Source organism: Enoplosus armatus, chromosome 1 (genome assembly GCF_043641665.1).
Source record: "Enoplosus armatus isolate fEnoArm2 chromosome 1, fEnoArm2.hap1, whole genome shotgun sequence".
NCBI lineage: Eukaryota > Metazoa > Chordata > Actinopteri > Centrarchiformes > Enoplosidae > Enoplosus > Enoplosus armatus.
Window position 1 is genome coordinate 4,530,973 of NC_092180.1, and position 18,933 is coordinate 4,549,905.

At 41.0% G+C, this 18,933-nt stretch overlaps 1 protein-coding gene across 1 annotated transcript in view; it reads left to right on the forward strand.

The window, feature by feature from the left end:
- LOC139282486 (protein kinase C-binding protein NELL1-like) overlaps positions 1-18,933 on the forward strand; it is a 203,036-nt gene that overhangs the window by 19,764 nt on the left and 164,339 nt on the right. The window contains exon 3 of the mRNA XM_070902231.1: positions 9,805-9,955. Within this exon, the coding sequence (XP_070758332.1) occupies positions 9,805-9,955 (151 nt within the window). The remainder of the gene's footprint in view (positions 1-9,804; positions 9,956-18,933) is intronic.

The following is an 18,933-nucleotide window of genomic DNA, read 5'->3' on the forward strand; positions in this document are numbered from 1 at the left end:
TCTGGCAACAAAAAGTTACTTACATGTTTTTATTAAGCAGCAGTGCAGCATTTAGAGCCACTCAAACACTTCTGATTACATCCTCTGACTGCAGCTGCTTCACAGTAAAAGCCTTCCAGAAGCACCTCCTTGCTTCATTGTTTGCACGTCAGGTTTTCTTTCTTTACTGTGAAGCAGCTGCAGGATTGAAACATTGCAAAGGAGGAACGGCATTTATTACAGCTACAGACTAAGTACAGAATGAGTTATGCATCTTGGCCATTCTCATATCTTGGTCCCTAAGCAATGTTGTTTATGTCAAAGCTGTGCACACACGCATATGTAACATGTCATACATGACCGTTGCAGGTGTTTGCTGTGGTGCCACTGGGATGTGACAGAGATGTATTCTAGGAGAGAAGCGAGTCGCCCTTGGGTGACCTTTGGCTGAATTATCTCTCCGTGTGTCTCCTCCCTGTATGTCCTGTCCTGATCGTATCTCCCTGCTCTGCTCTGCATGCTGCCCACGCTGCACCACTTGTTTGCTCCACCGCCATCGTTTTTTTTTTTTTTTCTTTTTTCCTCACCTCCCTCTCTCTTTTAAAGGAGAAAGACATGCAGCAGGGCTCATGCAGAGGTAAACAATGGTGGTGGCTGTCAGCTTGTGGCTGTGAGAGAATGATGAAGGAGCCTGCCATAAACATGACTGCGTGATGATGAGGTTATTTGCCGATCTGTTGCTTTATTCGTCGTTTAACGACATGGTAGTTTAGAGCTCTGAAGGGATTATTTATTACAAATATCAGGGGGACAGTACTAACGGACGCCGTTATCGCAGCCTTATCCCATCATATTTTTCAAGTATGCAGAGCATGGCTAATTGAGATAAATAGCTGTGTAAGCGGTGCTGATGACAGGATGGAGGCTGGCTGGCTGGTGCCGTCCCATTCTCTGATCCAGAGATCGGCTGTTTGTCAGGCGGAGTGGTACAAGGAGAGTGAGGAGGTAATTAAGCTTGGCTGAGTTGGGAGGGGGGAGCTCTCTGTTCAAGCTCTCCTGGATCTCTACAGGGGCCCCGGCTGTACAGTTGCGTGGTCCCTCAGAGTGAGCCACCCTCCCAGCAGTGGGCCTACCGGAGGCCTGACAGATACTGATACGGCACCTCAAAGCACTCAGCGCTCCACTAAATTAGCTCACATCTCAATTCCACCTATTTCCCTTGTGCAGGTTTGCGTTCTTTATATATATGTGTGTGTGTGTGTGTGTGGATTCATGCTGTATGTGTACAGTGTGAGCGGTTTGAAGCACTGTGGTGCCAGCTGTGGTGTTAAAACCTGCCCACAGCAGAGGAGGATTGTGTAGAGCTGTGGGGGGGTGGAGCAGATTATGGATAGGATCTCAGCCTAGAGAGTTGTTCACAAAACACATGCACACACACAGACACACAAATGCTCACATCCTCACAGTATGGAAAGAGATTAGTGCCCACAGGGACTGAAGTTGAGCAGCACATTTGAATTTTTTGAGTTTATATTAAATCTCTGAATTTAAAAACGCTTTTCTTTAAAAATGTATATGTAAGTTACTGGTTGGAATTTAATGTGATTATAGTTAGATTGTACTTGTTGCTGTTCTATTTTCAACTGGCATTTACTTAATACAAAATGCATTTTCAATAACCATCTTTCAGTCAGAAAATTGACACCAGCTTCTTTTTGAACACAAAGATACAGTACTGTGCTGATAAGTTTGGCCACTTTTGCATTTGCTCTTTGTGTAGCCTTGTATGAGGTAGATGGAGAGATACAGAGTGACTAATTTTACAAGAGGCTATCTCAGAAGTAAGAGCTGTGTTTCCATGGTAACAATAAACAGCAACTGTTACCAAGTGGAAAAAAATGGATAAACATTTGGGGCTTGCTGACAATGCTGCGAAACAAACATTGAGAATGAAAAGGTTTTTTAGAGACGGCAGAAACACCTTGGAGACATACACAGTTTACTGCAAAACGGTAGCAAGAAATATCGCTGCAGCCTAATTGTTTTGGTGGCTTGAAGTGGTTTCATCAGAATATTTTCCAATTTAAAAGTCTTAATGTTCGCTGACTACATGACGAGCTTTGTGTAACCAATGAATGTACAAGTTGGTAAAGCACAGTCAAAGTCTATCTTTGCTATATATACTGGAATTGGGCGCAGTGGTGATTGAAAACTAGTACTAAAATCATAAAATGTACCTTGTTGGTTTGTCACATGATTTGTTATTTTAAGGGGGAATTACATGTTGGAGTTATTTCTTGACAAACAGTTAAACTACCCAGTACTTCGATGCAGCATTTCTGGCTATGACCAGGTAAAGTTGGTGCTCAGGTTTTGGTCTCTGTACAGTACCACTCTTGGTAACCTCTATGTGACGTCAAGACTTTGGGATACTGCACTCAGTCACTGGAAATAATTCCAACATGTAACTCCCTGAAACAACAAATTGCTATTTTTACTTTTTCTGATCATGCATAGGATAAACAAACAAGATACATCATGTAATTAAGGCAGCTTTAGAGTGGTTTGTAAGCATGTCTTTTCACGTTGGACGGAGCCATGCTAGCTGTTTCCCCTTGCTTCCAGTCTCGAATGCACAATCAATCTTCTTGACTCATAGTCAAAAAAACAAACGCATGTATTTCCCAAAATGTCAAACTATTCCCCTAAAATACAATAGCAATCACTGTCTTTTTTTGTTTCATTCAGCAGCCCAATATGAGCACAGCAAATTCTAATTCAGTCAGTTCAAGTACCATCACTTATGGTGCTAATCTCATTTCTTACCACACAAACATGTGCACACACACTTTAACTCTTTAACTGGTTCTACACTGGCTTCATAGCCTCACTGTGCACGTTGTTTGGTGTGTGTTTCAGATACAACATGCAAATGTTGCCGCCCCTGGAGGAAATCAAAAGGGAAGTTCATAACTCTAACCAATATCTAATATTCTTCTGGCTGGATTTTGCGTCAGGGCTCTGCATTACTGTTCTTTAAGTGACAGCTGATGGCTCTCCCCCAGATGGATGGGCTTTATCTCTCTGCGTTTCATCCTTATTTACTGTAATCAAACTGCACTCAGTCTGATGGCTTGTGATAAAGAGCTGTCAGCTCTGTCGTGGGCGTGAGCACGCCCTCTGTGGCCCGTATCATTAGATCTGTGACACATCACATCACACCAATAACCTACCAGATAGGGCTTACAGGGTTTTTAATGTTTACAGTCAGGTAAACCCGCAAAGGGAAGGGAAACTTGAACTGAATCATCAATGTTTTATCAATTCAGATTTATGAATTTTTCAGCAGCCGAGGAGTTCTTCAAATGCAAGTCAACTTAGGAGAGGCTTGCTGAGAGCTCGGCTGTGTTTGTAGGCTGCTTGACATGCACTCACAGTCTCCTTCACGTGCGTCAAACTCTCTTCCTCCTTTGTTTTTTGTATGAACACTGTGCACTTTCTGAACCTATTCCCACATTTTTTGCATTTTGCTGTAACCGTACCGCTTTGCTTTGTTCAGTTATTAATTTGGTGATTTCTGTTATTGTCTCTGCTCCTGCATTTCTTAGTTTATTGCTATTTGCATTTTGCTCTTGATGGAAATTGTACACTGAATTCTCAACATCTCTGCTTCAGCTGTTGTCACGGTAGAATGGCATCACTTGTTGCTCTCTGACAGCTGTTGACATATAGTCTTTGTTTTAAACATTACCTTAAATCCTTGAGAGTTTTGCGTGTGTGTGTTTTTTTTTTTCCATTTCCAGCCATGCCTCAGTCTTTTATCTTGATTTCCAGCCCATCCCCTCTTCTGCAGTCCAGTCTCTCTGCTTTTTCCTCTCCACTGCAGACCTGCCTTGAGCAGCCGAAAGCAGGCTAGCTCCTCAGGGACAGTCTGCTGTGTACTGGATGGATGACTGGCTGGCTAGCTTCATGTGTGGATGTACAGATGACTGGAGGGCTGAAGTGTGGAAATAAAGATGACTGGCTTCTTGCAGGATCAGAGAGGAAGAAAGACAACCATGAACGTTTGTAACATGCTAGGGAAATTAAGAACGAACGGCCATTGATGCACATATATATATAGCTATATATATAGATATATATCTATATATATAGATATATATAGATATATAGTTCAATGCCTCTACTGCCACACTTGAGCCACCATAGCTGATTTGTGAGGATATAAGTGAGATATTTCTTCCCTTTTTTCCATTTTTGAAATAATTATATATATAAAACAAAGGTCTTGTGTTATATTTTGTATCATTGATGCCATGGTTTCATGGTGCTGACCTTAGCTTAGCTTAGAATTCCCTAAAAGGGAGAACTTGGATGAGACAACAACTGAATTCTGAAGCAGTAGAAAATAATGTCCAACTTTCACATTGATGACAGACACAGAATGCTGAAGCAACAAAAATAATAACTAACAAACAGGAAAGTCTTCTGTCAGGACTGCCACCAGTTTTAGCAGTGGTAAATAATACACATTTGGGTGTTGTTTACAATGCAATTGTATCATTTAATAGTTGGAGGCTGATGCTAGCCAGTTAGCTATCAGGATACATTTCACCATGGAGTATGGTGATATTAATATCAAGCTATTAACCACGCAGCATGGCTTACATCCTGTGACTGTTGGCTCAACAGCACTCGGCCGCAAGTCGCCCATCTCAGCTACATGTGATAGATAATTAGATCATAATTGTTTCATTTTACATTGAGGATCTTTAGGTCAAATCCTCAGGCATGTCGCTTACAGGTTCTGTAACATCTTTTAAATCCCTATATCTCTTTTTTAAAGCCTTTTAATAATGTTTATTAATGTATTTATTTCTCCATTTACAATATGTCTTTTCATTGCATTGGATTGTAGTTTATTTCTTTTTGAATTGCCTGATTTTACTTGTCTTCATTTTCCCCATGTACAGTGCCTTGTAACTCTGTTTTAAAGTTAAGTTTGAAGTTGTATATGATTATCAGATTCAAACTATGGTTGTCCAACCATCATACTGTAGGTTCTTGCCTTAAAATGTGAGGGCACGACTACTTCTTTATCTGCATTATTATTAAGATTAAGATAAGCCAAAGAAATAAACATCTGACCAGCAGGGTAGGTCGGCAGATGAAACTCCACTGACCACATTACATAGCATCATGTCATTTAAAGACGCCCGTGGCACACATAATCACATACATAGTAGTTAAAGTACAGTAGCTGAGATGTGTCGATGCTGTGTGAGTTAGGGATATGACATAGAAAATAACAGGCTTGGGTGTTTTGACACTTTGCCTGTATTTAAAAGTGGTGCTTTTCACAGCTGAAGTTGTCTCTCTTTGGGGAAGGTAACTGTTAAACAGCAACATTCAGTCAAATAACAGCAACTGAAAACAAAGGGGCTAATCTCAGTTTGCATTTCTAACATATAATCAAGCAGGGTTCTGCATTAAGTGCAAGTGTATCTGTGATTTTCCCAGGCAGAGCAGAGATATACCCCCCCCACCACCACCACCACCAACAAAAACAACAAAAAAGCAATGTGAATTTCTATGGCGGCGAGTTTGCAGCCCTGTAAATCATGATTTATGCATGTGATCGAATAGAATGAATGCAAATATAAGCAGTGCGCACACAAACATGCAAACTTGCAAGAGGTGATTTACAGTAGTGTCCTCTTGGTGAGCTGGAGAGGGAAGGCTGGTAGACATTTTCTTACTAGTTGCTGGCCTGCTGCACCCTGGCCTCCTAGAAAACTCTGCCCCGATCTAGTTTGTGCCCTTGGCGAAAGACTTGAGCTTAGTACAGTAATGTGCTTATCTGGCTGTGACACTTTGACACGTTTTTTCCATATCAGGCCGGACAGAAGTCCACACAGACTTGAGCGGCTGTGTCTTTGGCGAGTGAAGTCTCTCCTGTCCGCGGCTGAGCTCCTCGTCCTCACTGCCAGTTAAAGAGGCCATCTGTAAGACTCACCCAAGCTGGGGGAGGACCCGCCAGGCTCCTGATTAAAGTGATGAGCTGTAAAATCGAGAGGGAGGGGGGTGACAGCCGGCTGCTGCCTGCTACACTGAGCTTCATCTGGTCTGCTGGGAGATGAACCTTCCCGCTCTACCTGTTTCCTCCTGTCACTGTAAATGGGTTTGTTTATGTCTACAAGCCTCAGACTGCTGTACAGTGGAGACTGTTAGCGTGCACTGCTTTAGCTCTGCTCCCATCATTATTAGTGGACTGTCGGGGCGTGATCACACATAAAGCTTGTTTTCTTTGCTTTGAACCATTTTTGTAATTTTGGTTTCCATTGGCCAATTACGTTTTAAGTGCAGCCGAATTTGTAAACAAACACAGACAGACTTTTGGTAAACTATCATCTTGGCACTGTGTGTGTGTGTGTGTGTGTGTGTGTGTGTGTGTGTCAAATTTAATGATGTTAGGTTTGTGTCTACAAGCCCTCTGCCAACCAGCATCTGCTAGCATTATGTCTCTCGAGCTCTTGTTACAGACATCTACATGTAAGCAGACTGCAATTAATCACGTTGAAAAAAAACAACATATTTTAGTATTATAGTATTTATTTAGTATAATATACAAAGTATTTATTGGGGGATAATAAAAAACCTACAAGTGCAATTTAAGAATGTAAACTATAATTTTCAATATGGTAATTTTCAGTGTCAAACAAAACAGATCCAAATTATAAATCAGAGTCTTTAATAGATTTCAACTGTGTGCTCAGTGTAAATGCATGACTGAAAGAGAATGTCAGGGCTTAATATGATGATGTGATGACTGAGACAGCACTTTGTGACCTACTCAGATGAGCCAACCTTGCACATTAACAAGAAGCACACTCAAGGAAGACATAAAATCTTGTTTTAGGATGATTAAATCTCCTTTTTGAAGAAAAATAATCTTATCAAACACTTTATGCATTCGACTTTGAAACCTGTTTCTAGGTAGCTGGCCTTGATTTCTGTTTGTAAGATTTTCTATCGTTTTTCAGCTTTGCTTATTTGAAGAATCTGACCAATCTTCAGGTACAAACTAAGCAAGATAAAAACAGCACTCACCTTTGTATTGTCTGTACATTTAGAATCAATGTTCTGTTAGAGTCCTACGTTGTTAGAAAATATACAGTAGAAGGACACGCTGCTGTGTTTACAGTGCTGCTGTCAGTAATTGTGTATTAAGCGCTCTGTACAGAAATGTCTCTCTACTGAAGAGCCATTGATTCTCTTTTAATATTCAGTTTTTCAAGTGTTTCACTTTAGGTTGCTGACTTAAACTGCCACCCTTTCTTTCTTGATTTAAATCTTACTATGGGGATTGCTTTTTTTGTTTCCTCGCAAAAAACGTACCCTAAGAGAGGGTTGTCAACACAAAACCCACAGCATTGGTCATTGATGCAAACAACCTAACCTACGTTTTTCTGAAAAGTGACCTGTAGTGATCATGTGTAAAATAACTTTCCTCTCCCAGAAGCAAAGTTGGGAGTAGTGTGATGTATTATAATGCCACCAAACCTTTCAGGAGGAGGCGGTCACAATGGATGGTTGTGTACAAAGTGTCTTATTTTGGCATTGGTGACTGGTGTTTGTATCCCATCTCCTGCGTACATTCAGAGTTGGTTTCTTCTAACTTTTACTTCTACCAAGTTGTTTCAGTTCTCTAAAGTTGTCCAGGCCTTAACTCTGGATCTCAACTCAACTAAATTGGTTTGGTCATTCTGGAAAGCAGAGACAAACAACCTAAAGCATGTTGTTATTTAGGTGTGAGGACTTGTTGCATTTCAATGTTGTTAGCACGTTAAGGTTCATGTTATCACATGGACTCAGAATAACTGAGGAATTCTGGTGTTTAGTCTCAGCATCTGAGCCAGTAGAACTACAGGTCTTCCAGCCCTGGCATTACTTGTTAATCGCTGCAGATAAAATACAGTTCAACTCTCCATTCTCATTTGCAACCAAACTCGTATGTACAGGAGTAAGTGTCTGCTTTGGTTTGTTTGCTGCCTGTTTCAAGCGGGACTCATTACTACAATTTGTTGGTATCGATCATAGCTGTGAAGAGTGTGAACTTGACTGTATTAAGCACTTACACGAGGAGCAATAACTGCAGTTTAAATGGTATTGAATTCATGTGGAAACAATTTGTTGACCTTGAAGAACAACACACAGCTCCTTTTTTTCCCCCCACTTGTCTGTCAGGTGAAGGTAAAAAACAAAAACACAGTTGAAATCTTAACGTCATGAAAATAGGGCCAGTGTCTCTGCAGATTTGAAGGAGTGATCTAATAAATTGGTGGGCTGGGGGAAGTGGCACTCCATCGACTGGGCCGTGACAGCGGGAACGCTGAGTGTGAGGGCAGGCGGGCCACTGTCACCCTGGGGAGTTTTAAAAGCCCTGCGCTGAGACAGCCACAGGCTCCTCTCCACTGGACTGTCTGTCATGTACAGCTGGGAGTGCAGAACCACAGGAGCCTCTTTCCTCAGTTCTGGTGGCTCAGACACATGTTTACTGTTCCTACCCTAAGTTTTTCCGTTTTCCTCCTACACGCATGTTCACTTAAACACAAAAATTAAAGATTATTTAACACGATTACTGACTGACTTTGTAAGCATCATGCAAAACCTGTATTTTTCACAGTGGATTTCCTTGAACTTTAAGTGTTGTTGTGGAAGAAGTCAAGGCGGCTCAGTCATTTTCAGTATACCATGAAATCAACTTGTTCTCATTTGTAACTCAATAAAAAAAAATTGAATCACTTTTGACCCTCTCTGCCACTATTATTGCTGACTCTCAAACCTCCCTGGAATAGTAATTACAAGCAGAAGGGGGATTTCTATATACAGTATGTAAATGCGTGGTCACGCACAGACTCTGTAATGGTGTGATTTATCTTGCTGCTTTAAATGTCAAAAAGTTGCATATCACACTGTACTTTTAGCCAGCATTCCTATCGTTAATAATGACATACCAGTAATGACGAGGTTCAGTTGTTGAGATCTGAGAACGCAGCAACATCAACCTACTTCAAGGTTAGCTAGAATTATTTTGAAGAGAAGCTGAAGGCAGACGGTAAAATTATGAATAGAACTGTTGTTGTAAACATCCATCAAAGTTTACAAAATGACTTCCTGGTTTGAGCTTTGACCGACCGTACTAATTATTTTGAGTATGCTGGCTAAACTTTTGGCTTGTTTACAACCTGTCTAATCGTCTGACTGCTCATGTTTCGGGCATGTTTTAATGTTGCCGTTTTTCCAGATCTAAGCAATTACTTTGGTGAGTACAAAGTTATCATAACTGAGAGAAATTATTGTCAAAAACTACATAAATAGGACTGAAATCGTACTAAACGGAAATTATCCTTTAAAGGCAAACTACAAAACTGTAGGCAACAGCTCTGTCCAGAAGTAGCTGGATTTATTTTTGCTATAAGTCCTAAATCTTTCTGTCCTCGAGAGATATAAAGTTTTCTTTAGTATAAACAAACACACATCTTTATGCAAAGTTTACTGTCTAAGCATCAATTTACATGCCCTAGTTTCGTGTAAGAAGCCTGTTGGCATCAACAGATTGACTGCCAGACAGAACTGCCAGAACTGTTGATGAGATATTTAAGTGTAAAGATGTTACTTTGTGTTTCACCATGTGTGATTAGCTAGCTTAATATGTTGCTTGCATATTTGGCAAGTGCACATGGAGGAGGCAGGCAGCACGTCGCCTGTGAAAAGAGTTTACACAAGCTCATGATTTCTTTCCATTTTACTTTATTCCTTCAGATGTTGGGAGAGCAGTTCACGCCCCGGCACACATCACAGAGAAAGTGGTGCAGCTGTTCAGGAGTAAAAGTGAGTTTACCTTCTTGGCCTCCATCCAGCAGAAGTCCTCCACGTCGGGAGTCATATTCTCCATCCACGAGTCAGAACACAGGTAATCAATCTGTAATCCTCTTCATTTTGGCCTGCAGCTCCTTTTTCTGCACAATTTTACTTCCACGGGTTACCGAGCGCTCTGGTTTTAAATTAAACCCAGAGATGAATTCTCATCTCACTCATAGCTGTTTGTAGATGGCTGTTGATGAGGTGTAGTAAAGTAAAGATCAGTGTGAGATTACTCCTCTGCCAGTGTAAGTCAGCGGGTGATGGAGAGGGATGGAATAATGCAGCGTTTCCTCCTGTATGCTCAGGGCAGAAAGATAACCTTCCATGTATTGTGTCTGTAAGATGAATGTGAAGTACTAAGCAATACCAAGCATGCTGATAATGTTAACTTTTATCGTAGAATGCTGCATAAACAGACGTTCAGCATATCTGACTGGGGCTGTTACACTGATTACTAGGACGTATGGCCTTGTAACTGAGAGTACAGAAACGGGTACATCTCTTTTTTCTCGGGGTTATAATGTGAACATTGGTAATCTCCTCTTAACTGTTTCAAAGAGTCTTATTGAATTTGTTGCAATGGACTGAATTTTGCTGCAGAATGTGATGGCTGTAGGACATCAGCGAGTGGCAGCAGTGTAAGCTCACCCCTGGACCCCTGAGACACTGTGAATTGTTTTTAAAGGGCAGGCAACATTGATTTTCTTCCACTGCTCTGAAGGTAAAAGCCTTCAGTTCGGTAAAACACACAGTCAAAGTGAGCATAGGAGGGAGTGTGTATATGTGTTTGCTGGGAGTCAAGTCAAAGGCAAAATCATACACAATGGGAGAGTGAAGTATAGGGTCCCTCAACTGATGAAGGGAGCTTTAGGGAAGGCTAGTCCTTTTTTAAATTACAGTAAACAAAGCAACCATTTACACTGCACTGAAAAATAGCTGCAGGTTTGATAGATGCACTTCAGACTTTTATTACTCAAGCAAAGGCTATGTTATGCTAAGTTAAAGCTATAGTGCTTCAAAGAAGTAGCTACAACGTTGGAGTGAAGTCGTGAAAAGTGATAAATTAAAAATTTCAGGTCAAACATATGACAAACCTTTTATTACACAATACTTTTAATTGTAAGCAATTAATATCGACATATTACACAATTTTATTTTATTTCTCAGTGCGTCAAAGTACAAAGAGGTGACGAATTAGACAGACATAGACCTTAACACAGACATAGACCTTAACACAAGACGTATCAGGCATTATGATTTGAATATGATGCAGATTTTTCTTTAGTTTTTGTGTGTTTTTATATGTGTATATATATATATATATATATATATATATATATATATATATATATATAAGCATATATTCATATATGCCTAACTGTGACCAGAGGAATGTGTAGGTAAGTGCGAGTGCTGCCTACATGTTAATACATGATACAGTAATAATAAGCCTATACTGTAGTACTTTAACTTCTGATAAGTTTAAGAACATTTTGCTGATGATGCGTTGGTTTAGTTTCGAATGCAGGATTGCTACTTATAATGGAGTACTTTGTGGTGTTGCTACTTTTATGTCAGTGAAGAATCTGAATACTTTCTCCACTAGAGTGTATGTGCATGCCTGAGTTTTCTTACTGCAAGCACCTCCTGTATGATCCACTCTTGAGGAGAAATGTGTTGGCGCCTGCTATGCTCTTAAGGTGACCCTGAGTTGCTTTCGAGTCTCCCGTCTGTCTCTCTCTCTCTGTCTCGGTCAGTGTCTCTCTTACCTGCAGGCATAATTGCCGCACAGCGGGCTGGCCAAACAACAGCGAGGCTAAATGTAGCCAGCTGACTGTACTGTCGCCCTCCTCCAGGCACAATGACATACACCATGCAGCATATGTAGCTCGGAGGAGGGCTCAAACTAAGCAAATGTTGCATTAAAGGCACTCAAACACACCCCGTTGATATACTGATTCCTAAGCCAGCTATGACATTCATTATTGTTCAGAAGTAAGTGGTTGTTGTAGGGGTGGTGGCTTTTAAAGGGTTCCAACAGGAACAAGACATATTTCTGTACATACCCATAGCGGTATGTAGCCATACACATGGTGGTTTTAATTGGCCAAGTTTTGAGCAGTACGTCCTCCAACCAAAACAGAAAAGTACATAATTTGTCGTTGGCTTCCAAAATGACCAATATTGGTGTATTCTGATCCCATGTTACAAAAATTATTCATGACTTTTTCTGATCTGCCACCACTATGGTGAAGGTTTAGGTAGATTCAGGCACAAAAACCACTTGCTTAAGCTTAGAGAGCAACGGGATGTGTGCAGGTGTGTCTTCCAGGTCGAGTCAGGTTTGTTGACCCCTCCGTCCACCATAACCTCCTGCCTAAGAGGATTCGTGGAACTATAATTATGTCTGTTTACAGTGAGATCTGTGGATTATCCAATGTAGTGGGATGCTGTCTCTGGAAAGAAACATTGCTGTTGAGGTGGCAGACGTTTCAAATGTGGGTATCTCAAAATATCAACAGAGAAAACTGAAACTGTCTGCATGGCCAGACACCATAGGGGTAACAGCTATGTTACAGAATACGCTTTCTTTCTTGTAATTTGCTTGAACTTACTAATGTAACATTTACAGATGAAATTGAATTGAAACTGAATATTTTGACATTTATTTCTTAAGTGTAACAGTATAAACTTCCAGTCAGTTATCTGATTTTTCAATCTTTCGTTTTCCTTCAAATATTGTGTGTCGTTGAGTATCATAAAGCAGACTTTGGGATGCAAATGTAGCCAAGTCGCAGCAGGCTGAAGTTATTTTGAGACGAGCTGTTGTGTGAGTCAGGCTGCCACACTGCGAGTGTAATTAAATTTGGCAAGATGGACAGAGCTTTGACTGGCTCCGTGCAGACCTGTGCTCCATTGTGACTGAGGATTTGTTCTCAACCTCTGAATCCTCTCTGAAGGCCCTATTAGAGCCCTCAGCCGATGCCCATTCTTTCCCATTATAACACAGGCCTCCCATTCAGCCAGCTAACAGACCGCTAGCTCTCCTACTCGGCCAAATCCAATCATACATTCCTTCTCTGTCCCTTCTTTACTTCTTCATCTTTCTCTCAGCACAATCAAACCGTCCTCTCTTCCCTCCCACCTCCTCTCCTCCCAATATGATAATATCCTTCTCTCCTCCCCCTTTCATCCTCCGCTCTCCTCATCCTCAAAGTGAAAACGTCTTTTGAATGCAAACATTTCTCGGTACCCGCTGCAAAAGCAGAAGAAACTTTTTTCTTCTTCTTGTGCCCGGCACTGGGGAATTAGAGAGAAGGTTTATTGCTGCTCCACTAGGCTGAATAGAACAAAAGGAGCCTATTTCTGCCTAGCCAGCAGTTTTCTGGTTCCCAGTAACGCTCTCATTGTCAGCAAGTGGCAGTAGCTCTGTGATGAACTAACTCAAAGCCCTGTCTCTCCACTGCTCTTCCCACCTGAGCACTCAAACACCAAAGATGCTCAGCCAGCTCCTCCAGCTGCTCTGTTCATCTGCGTGCCCTTTGTCACCCTACAGGTCCGTCTCTCCCTCCATGCCTCTGTTCAGAAGCACTTACAGGTTCTTCTCTTTTAAGGAAACATGCTGAGCCGAAGTCAACGTGTGATGGGAGTTGAAAACGCACAGAGAGATGGGAGAGAGGGACTTGTTAAATAAGACTTTGTGATAAAAGTTTGTAAATGTTGGTCAGTAAGCACGGGGAAGTTGGATGAAGTAAATAATTGCCCCAATGCTGAATTGTATTTATCTGAACATTAATATTATTGTAACGTGAGCACAAGAACAACCCTGGTTTGGATTGTACCTCACTTGTACATTGCTTTGGACAAAAGCATCTGCCAAATGAATAAATGTAAATGCAGCCTTGATCCAAGACAGCTATCAGATGGAACTTAAGCATTCAGTCACTTACAAATTCAGATTTCTGACAGGTGTAAAGTAGCAAAAACATGACCTACTCCATGTTAAATCAAGGATGGTGTTGATTTAATATACAGTACTGTAGGTTGTATTGACTTCAATGGAAATCACCTCCTTACCACTGAAGTAAAACTGCCTGACATGGATTTTTTTTTTTCATCTGATAAATTGCTGAACATTACCTTCTCTGGTGAGTTTGTATTTTCAACATTCTTCCTAAAATGAAGTTCATTAGCAATTTTAGTTATTAGTTAAACCTGTAAGTAGCTTTGCAAAATCTGTTGTACATTTTACATCTTTACACTGTACAAGCTTACGTTTCATTCCTGAGTCTCTACAACCCGGGCAAGTAAAATGTTATCGTAGCAGATGGGTCTCCTCTTTGTAGTTTTGAATTCCATTAGTCCTTAATTAAAAGAAGTCTTGTTAATGTGACAAATTAACACCCAGCATCTGATTCTAACATATACTCTTTACAATAGCCTTGAAAAACAGGTGGGATGACATGTTGCTAAGAAGTAGTGCAATCCTAATTTGCCAAAATTGCAATTTGGTTAATCATTCCTTGGCAGATGATCTGAAAACTCTTAAAATGAAAAACAGGAATAGTTTGATGCTGTGCCGGGCTGCCACGGTAAATTGCTGCTCTCTCTGTCTGTGTTTATTTATTTTATGCTTAAACTTGATCTGCAGAGTTTTTCAAAATGTATTTTGCCATCAGATGGGATTTGTGTGTGAATGTTAGAGACAGGAGCCCTGCAGGCTTCGATCCTGAACTCCTGATCCCTCTCGTGGAGTAGGGGTGAGGGATGAGTTGGGCCCTTTCACCTCGGAAAGATACCCAGTTTGCAATCCGGGGATTATTCTTCCGTGGTATTTGCTCAAAAAAAAAAAAAAGTATAAGGCAATACAGTACAAATGCTGACTAACAATGATTCCTTTTGCTCCTCAGTCCTCTTCTGAATTTCTGTGAAGGAACATAGGCTGACCAAAATGCAGAATTTCAGTCTTTGTTCTTCAAGTTATGTTCTACTGAGCTTTTCCCTTAATCGCTCTTGCTGGTGTGTGCAAACCATCTTGGCAAATAATTGCATGCCTGTTAATAGAACAGATAACATTGCTGGAAACAGGACTTACACTATCAACTCTGCAGACTTGATTAGTTTTTCCACTGTGAGTTAAAGCTGTGTTCATTGATTTTTTTTGGCCTCTTAAAGGCTAAAGAACTCCACAAGAAGGTGACAAACCACATTATGACCTTATAAAGTTAATAAAATGGTTGACATGTTAGCAAACATAGTTGCCTATTTCCAACATTAGCACTCAGTTGGAGAGTCTCTTGAGTTTGTGTGTGTGTGTTAACTCTGCTTATTAACTCGTGATAAAAATATTAAGCTGCTAGATGTTCCACTTTTTGTAACCAGATGGTTGTAATTCTTGCTGCTGTGAGGAACGATGTTGATGAGAGTGGTGAGACTGAATCATTTACATGTGCTGTAAAATCATAGCTATGAGCTAAAAGAGGCTAAGAAGCTAGAGCTTTCAAATGACATGTCATCATCCAATGTTGATATGAAGTATTGATTAGTAGAGCCATGAGAAGGGAGCTGAATATCAGCAACTGGTCTGCTATGAGAAACACAGACGCCACATATTACGGCTCTTGCATGCTCAACATAGTTTTGACATCAACATTTGCAGTTTCTGCCTCAATTTCTGTGAGGTTGCCTTCGAAAACAAAACGCGTGATTGAGCAGTGCAGCTCCACATCTGCTGAAGAAGCCTATAGGGAAGGAACCCTGGAGAACATCAAGCCCACAGGGAAGGAAATTATTCACACAGCACGACATGGCTCTGCTTGCACACTATCAACAAAAAGGCAATCTTAGACTCACCCTGCCCCACACCTCCCAGAAACCTCCACTGTGTTGGTGTTAGTTTGAATGACAGGATCCCCCTGACGCCTCTGAGACAACCAGACCTACTCCACCTGTCCAACAGTCTTCAGACCCAAGAGACCTTCACCAGCCTCTCGGCTGCCCTCCACCCTCATAAAGGGAACAGCATGAAAAAGCTGTCTGGCAGAAAAACATCACGAACCCCAAAAATGTCTTTCGACGCAGGGAGGGCCAATGCCACTAACTCTCTCAAATCATGAACGCCAGGGTAATAAATGCATGGAAATCTATTCCTGAGCTGTGTCTTTGAATTTTGGGAGAAGCACCGATGTGGATGTTTTATTTCCTCCTCGGCACCCTGTAAACCAACGATTCCACCTACTAATGTCACACTGAACACTCTCCAAACTGAGAATACGAGAATTGAATTCCTCTTGCTCATCACATCCCTTTGATATATATACCTCATGCTGGGCTCAGTTGTGAAAGTTACACCTATTTGCCATCACCCTCCGATGTGATGAGACCATCTGCTAAATCCAGAAACTCCCATCAAGGGTGGTCTTCATGTGACAACTGAAGCACAATGCCTCACAACCAATCCCGGTCACATTTTCCAGGTCAGCAAGTAAAGGCACTGGTGCGTTTTTCCATAGTAGTATCTGGTTTACCTCCTTCTCCTCCCATTCCACGGACAAGCTCCAGAGCGTTGACCTCCCTATTGAACAGATAATTGGCTGTCAGCTGCCCTCCATAAAATAGCTGCATGACACCCGGGCTGAAGAAAAAGGACAGGATGATCTACAGCCAACCCTGCACTCTTGGGCAGCCATTAATTTCCAAAACTTTTCTCTCACAGATGACGCCAGTGCATTTTGATGAAGACCACTTGTCACCTGCAACAGCTTCTTCCCAGAGCTGTCACCGCACTCCTGAGACCCCACAGCCCCCCCATCTCAGGCCACGCCACTGTGGCTGTTTATTTATTACTCAGCAGTTTGAAGCACCATCTCTCCTGGTCTCAGCACATATATAATACTGTGAAGGCATTAGAAGTTTTCTTCCTATGTTCCTTATTATGAACATGGTGATAATATCACTGGTCATAAGTCATCTTGAATATTTCTGCATGCCTGTTAATATATCTTTGCTATCTGTCTAGAACAAACTTCATCTTGGTATTCTGCTTTTAACAGGAAAGCCATTTCCTCAAAAAAGATCTTTTAGGTTTAGCTTAACTTAAGCTAAGCAAACCAGCTGCTGGCTGTATTCAACAGGATCCATCTTCTCATCTAACTCTCCACAAGAAGGCGAATAAGCACATTTCTCACTCATCTCTAGTGGTATCTAACCATACAGATATTTTTGTTTGTATATGTCAAGGTTTTGAGATATCTGTCTCTACGATTTCTGCCTCCACCCAATTGAAATAGAGCCCAATGAAACTTTGTTTGTGGGGCTCACAGCAAAGACACACCACCGTCATGGTGGTGGGTTCACAATAACTCAACATCAGTACAAACACATTGTCCTCCCACCACAGGTCCTTGCTGCATACATTTTTATATTAGTAAGTAAAAATGAAGATACAGAATTCATATGATATGTTAGGTTCAAGATATGGTGATCATAGCTTATCGTTAACTTATAGCTCCTCTTTTTGTAGTGTCACGTGTAGTGCCTCTGTTTCTAAATCCTATTAAGGAAACAGTGATCGTGAAAATATAAGAGCACTACCCATCCAGTTGAACGGCATGCTGTGCTGCCTAAAGGCACATGATAAATTCATGCTGAATGAATATTTTTAGAGTGGTGCACACATAGTCACTGCTCTATATGTACCATACAGTATGGGAGGTGGCATTATGTGACACCATGTGTCAGTATGTTGCTTTAACTCGTCGGTGTGTCTCTGCACATTCCTTCCAAGACAAATGTCAAAACTTCCAGAAGTAAACATTCAGAATGGATTGATTCCAGTTCTATTGTCATATCACCTGGAGCATCTTCGTCGACACCGTTGTGGAAACTTGACTTTATTAGACAGAAAGATAAAATATATTGGTGGGGAGCTTATTCCAACACTGTGGAGCCCGAACAGAGAATATGCCAGTTGTGTTTATTATGTAGTCATACAGTCTTGCAAAAAATAACATAGACCACTGAAAATGCAAGGAAAATTGCCTTTGCTTGAAATGATTTACTAGAAATAAGAAGGAAATCTTAAGCTGTGTCCCAGTTCAGGGGCTTTGTCCTCTGAAATCCATATTCCGAGACCGAATGCATCATAATTGACCAACAAAGCCTTTTGCTTTTGAAAGGATTCTCTCAATGCGGACGAAAGTGCAGGAGCATTTCTTGTCCAAATTTGGAGGACACAAGCAGTGTGTCCCTTGCAGCCTTCCATATCGCATGCTGGCCAGTGTTTAGGTGATCCAGATCAATTCATACACTTTTAAATGGAACCTTCCTAAATACAAAACAAAGTTTGGCTGCTTGGTTCAGAGCAAAGAAAACTGTTTTCACCATATATGTCTTTCTGGTTGTCTTTATTTAGCCAGCAGCTGTGCGGTTAAATCAGTCATCTTTGTTGCTTTGAGCTCATTCATGTATTTTTGTTCAGAAAATAGTGGCCCACACAGTAGTCCAGTTTAACTATCACATCAAATCGAAACACATTCTAATCATAGAATAGTCTCCTTCTACCACTGCTAGCCAAAATTTTCCATTTTCTTTGAAATGCAAATCTCTTTTTTTTTTTCTGGAAGCTGTGGGTGCTCACATTAGAGGTCTGTTAGATCCACACAGTTGCCATTAGTAAAAAAAAGCGGCTTTGCAAAATGTTATAAAAGGTACAGCAATGAAAAGAAAATGGTTTGGTTCATTGTTTGTATTTTGTACGGAGAAGCACCAAAACAGACATGTCATTTTTAGTGTTTGTCAGGCTACACACTTGTTACAAATGGCCTGCCTGCCAATAGGTTGTTCCCCTACATTAAATATGCTGTAATGCGGGGATACAATAGCTACCACTTAATGCTTCATAAAATAAACGCTCGCTGTGAAGTGGAGTTAATGCCTTTGATGATTATTTCATGAGTCAAATCAGGATAACGGTGTTTCTGCTCGTTCAGTGATTCCAGGCCTCTCGAAGCCCCGAGGAGGCTTCCA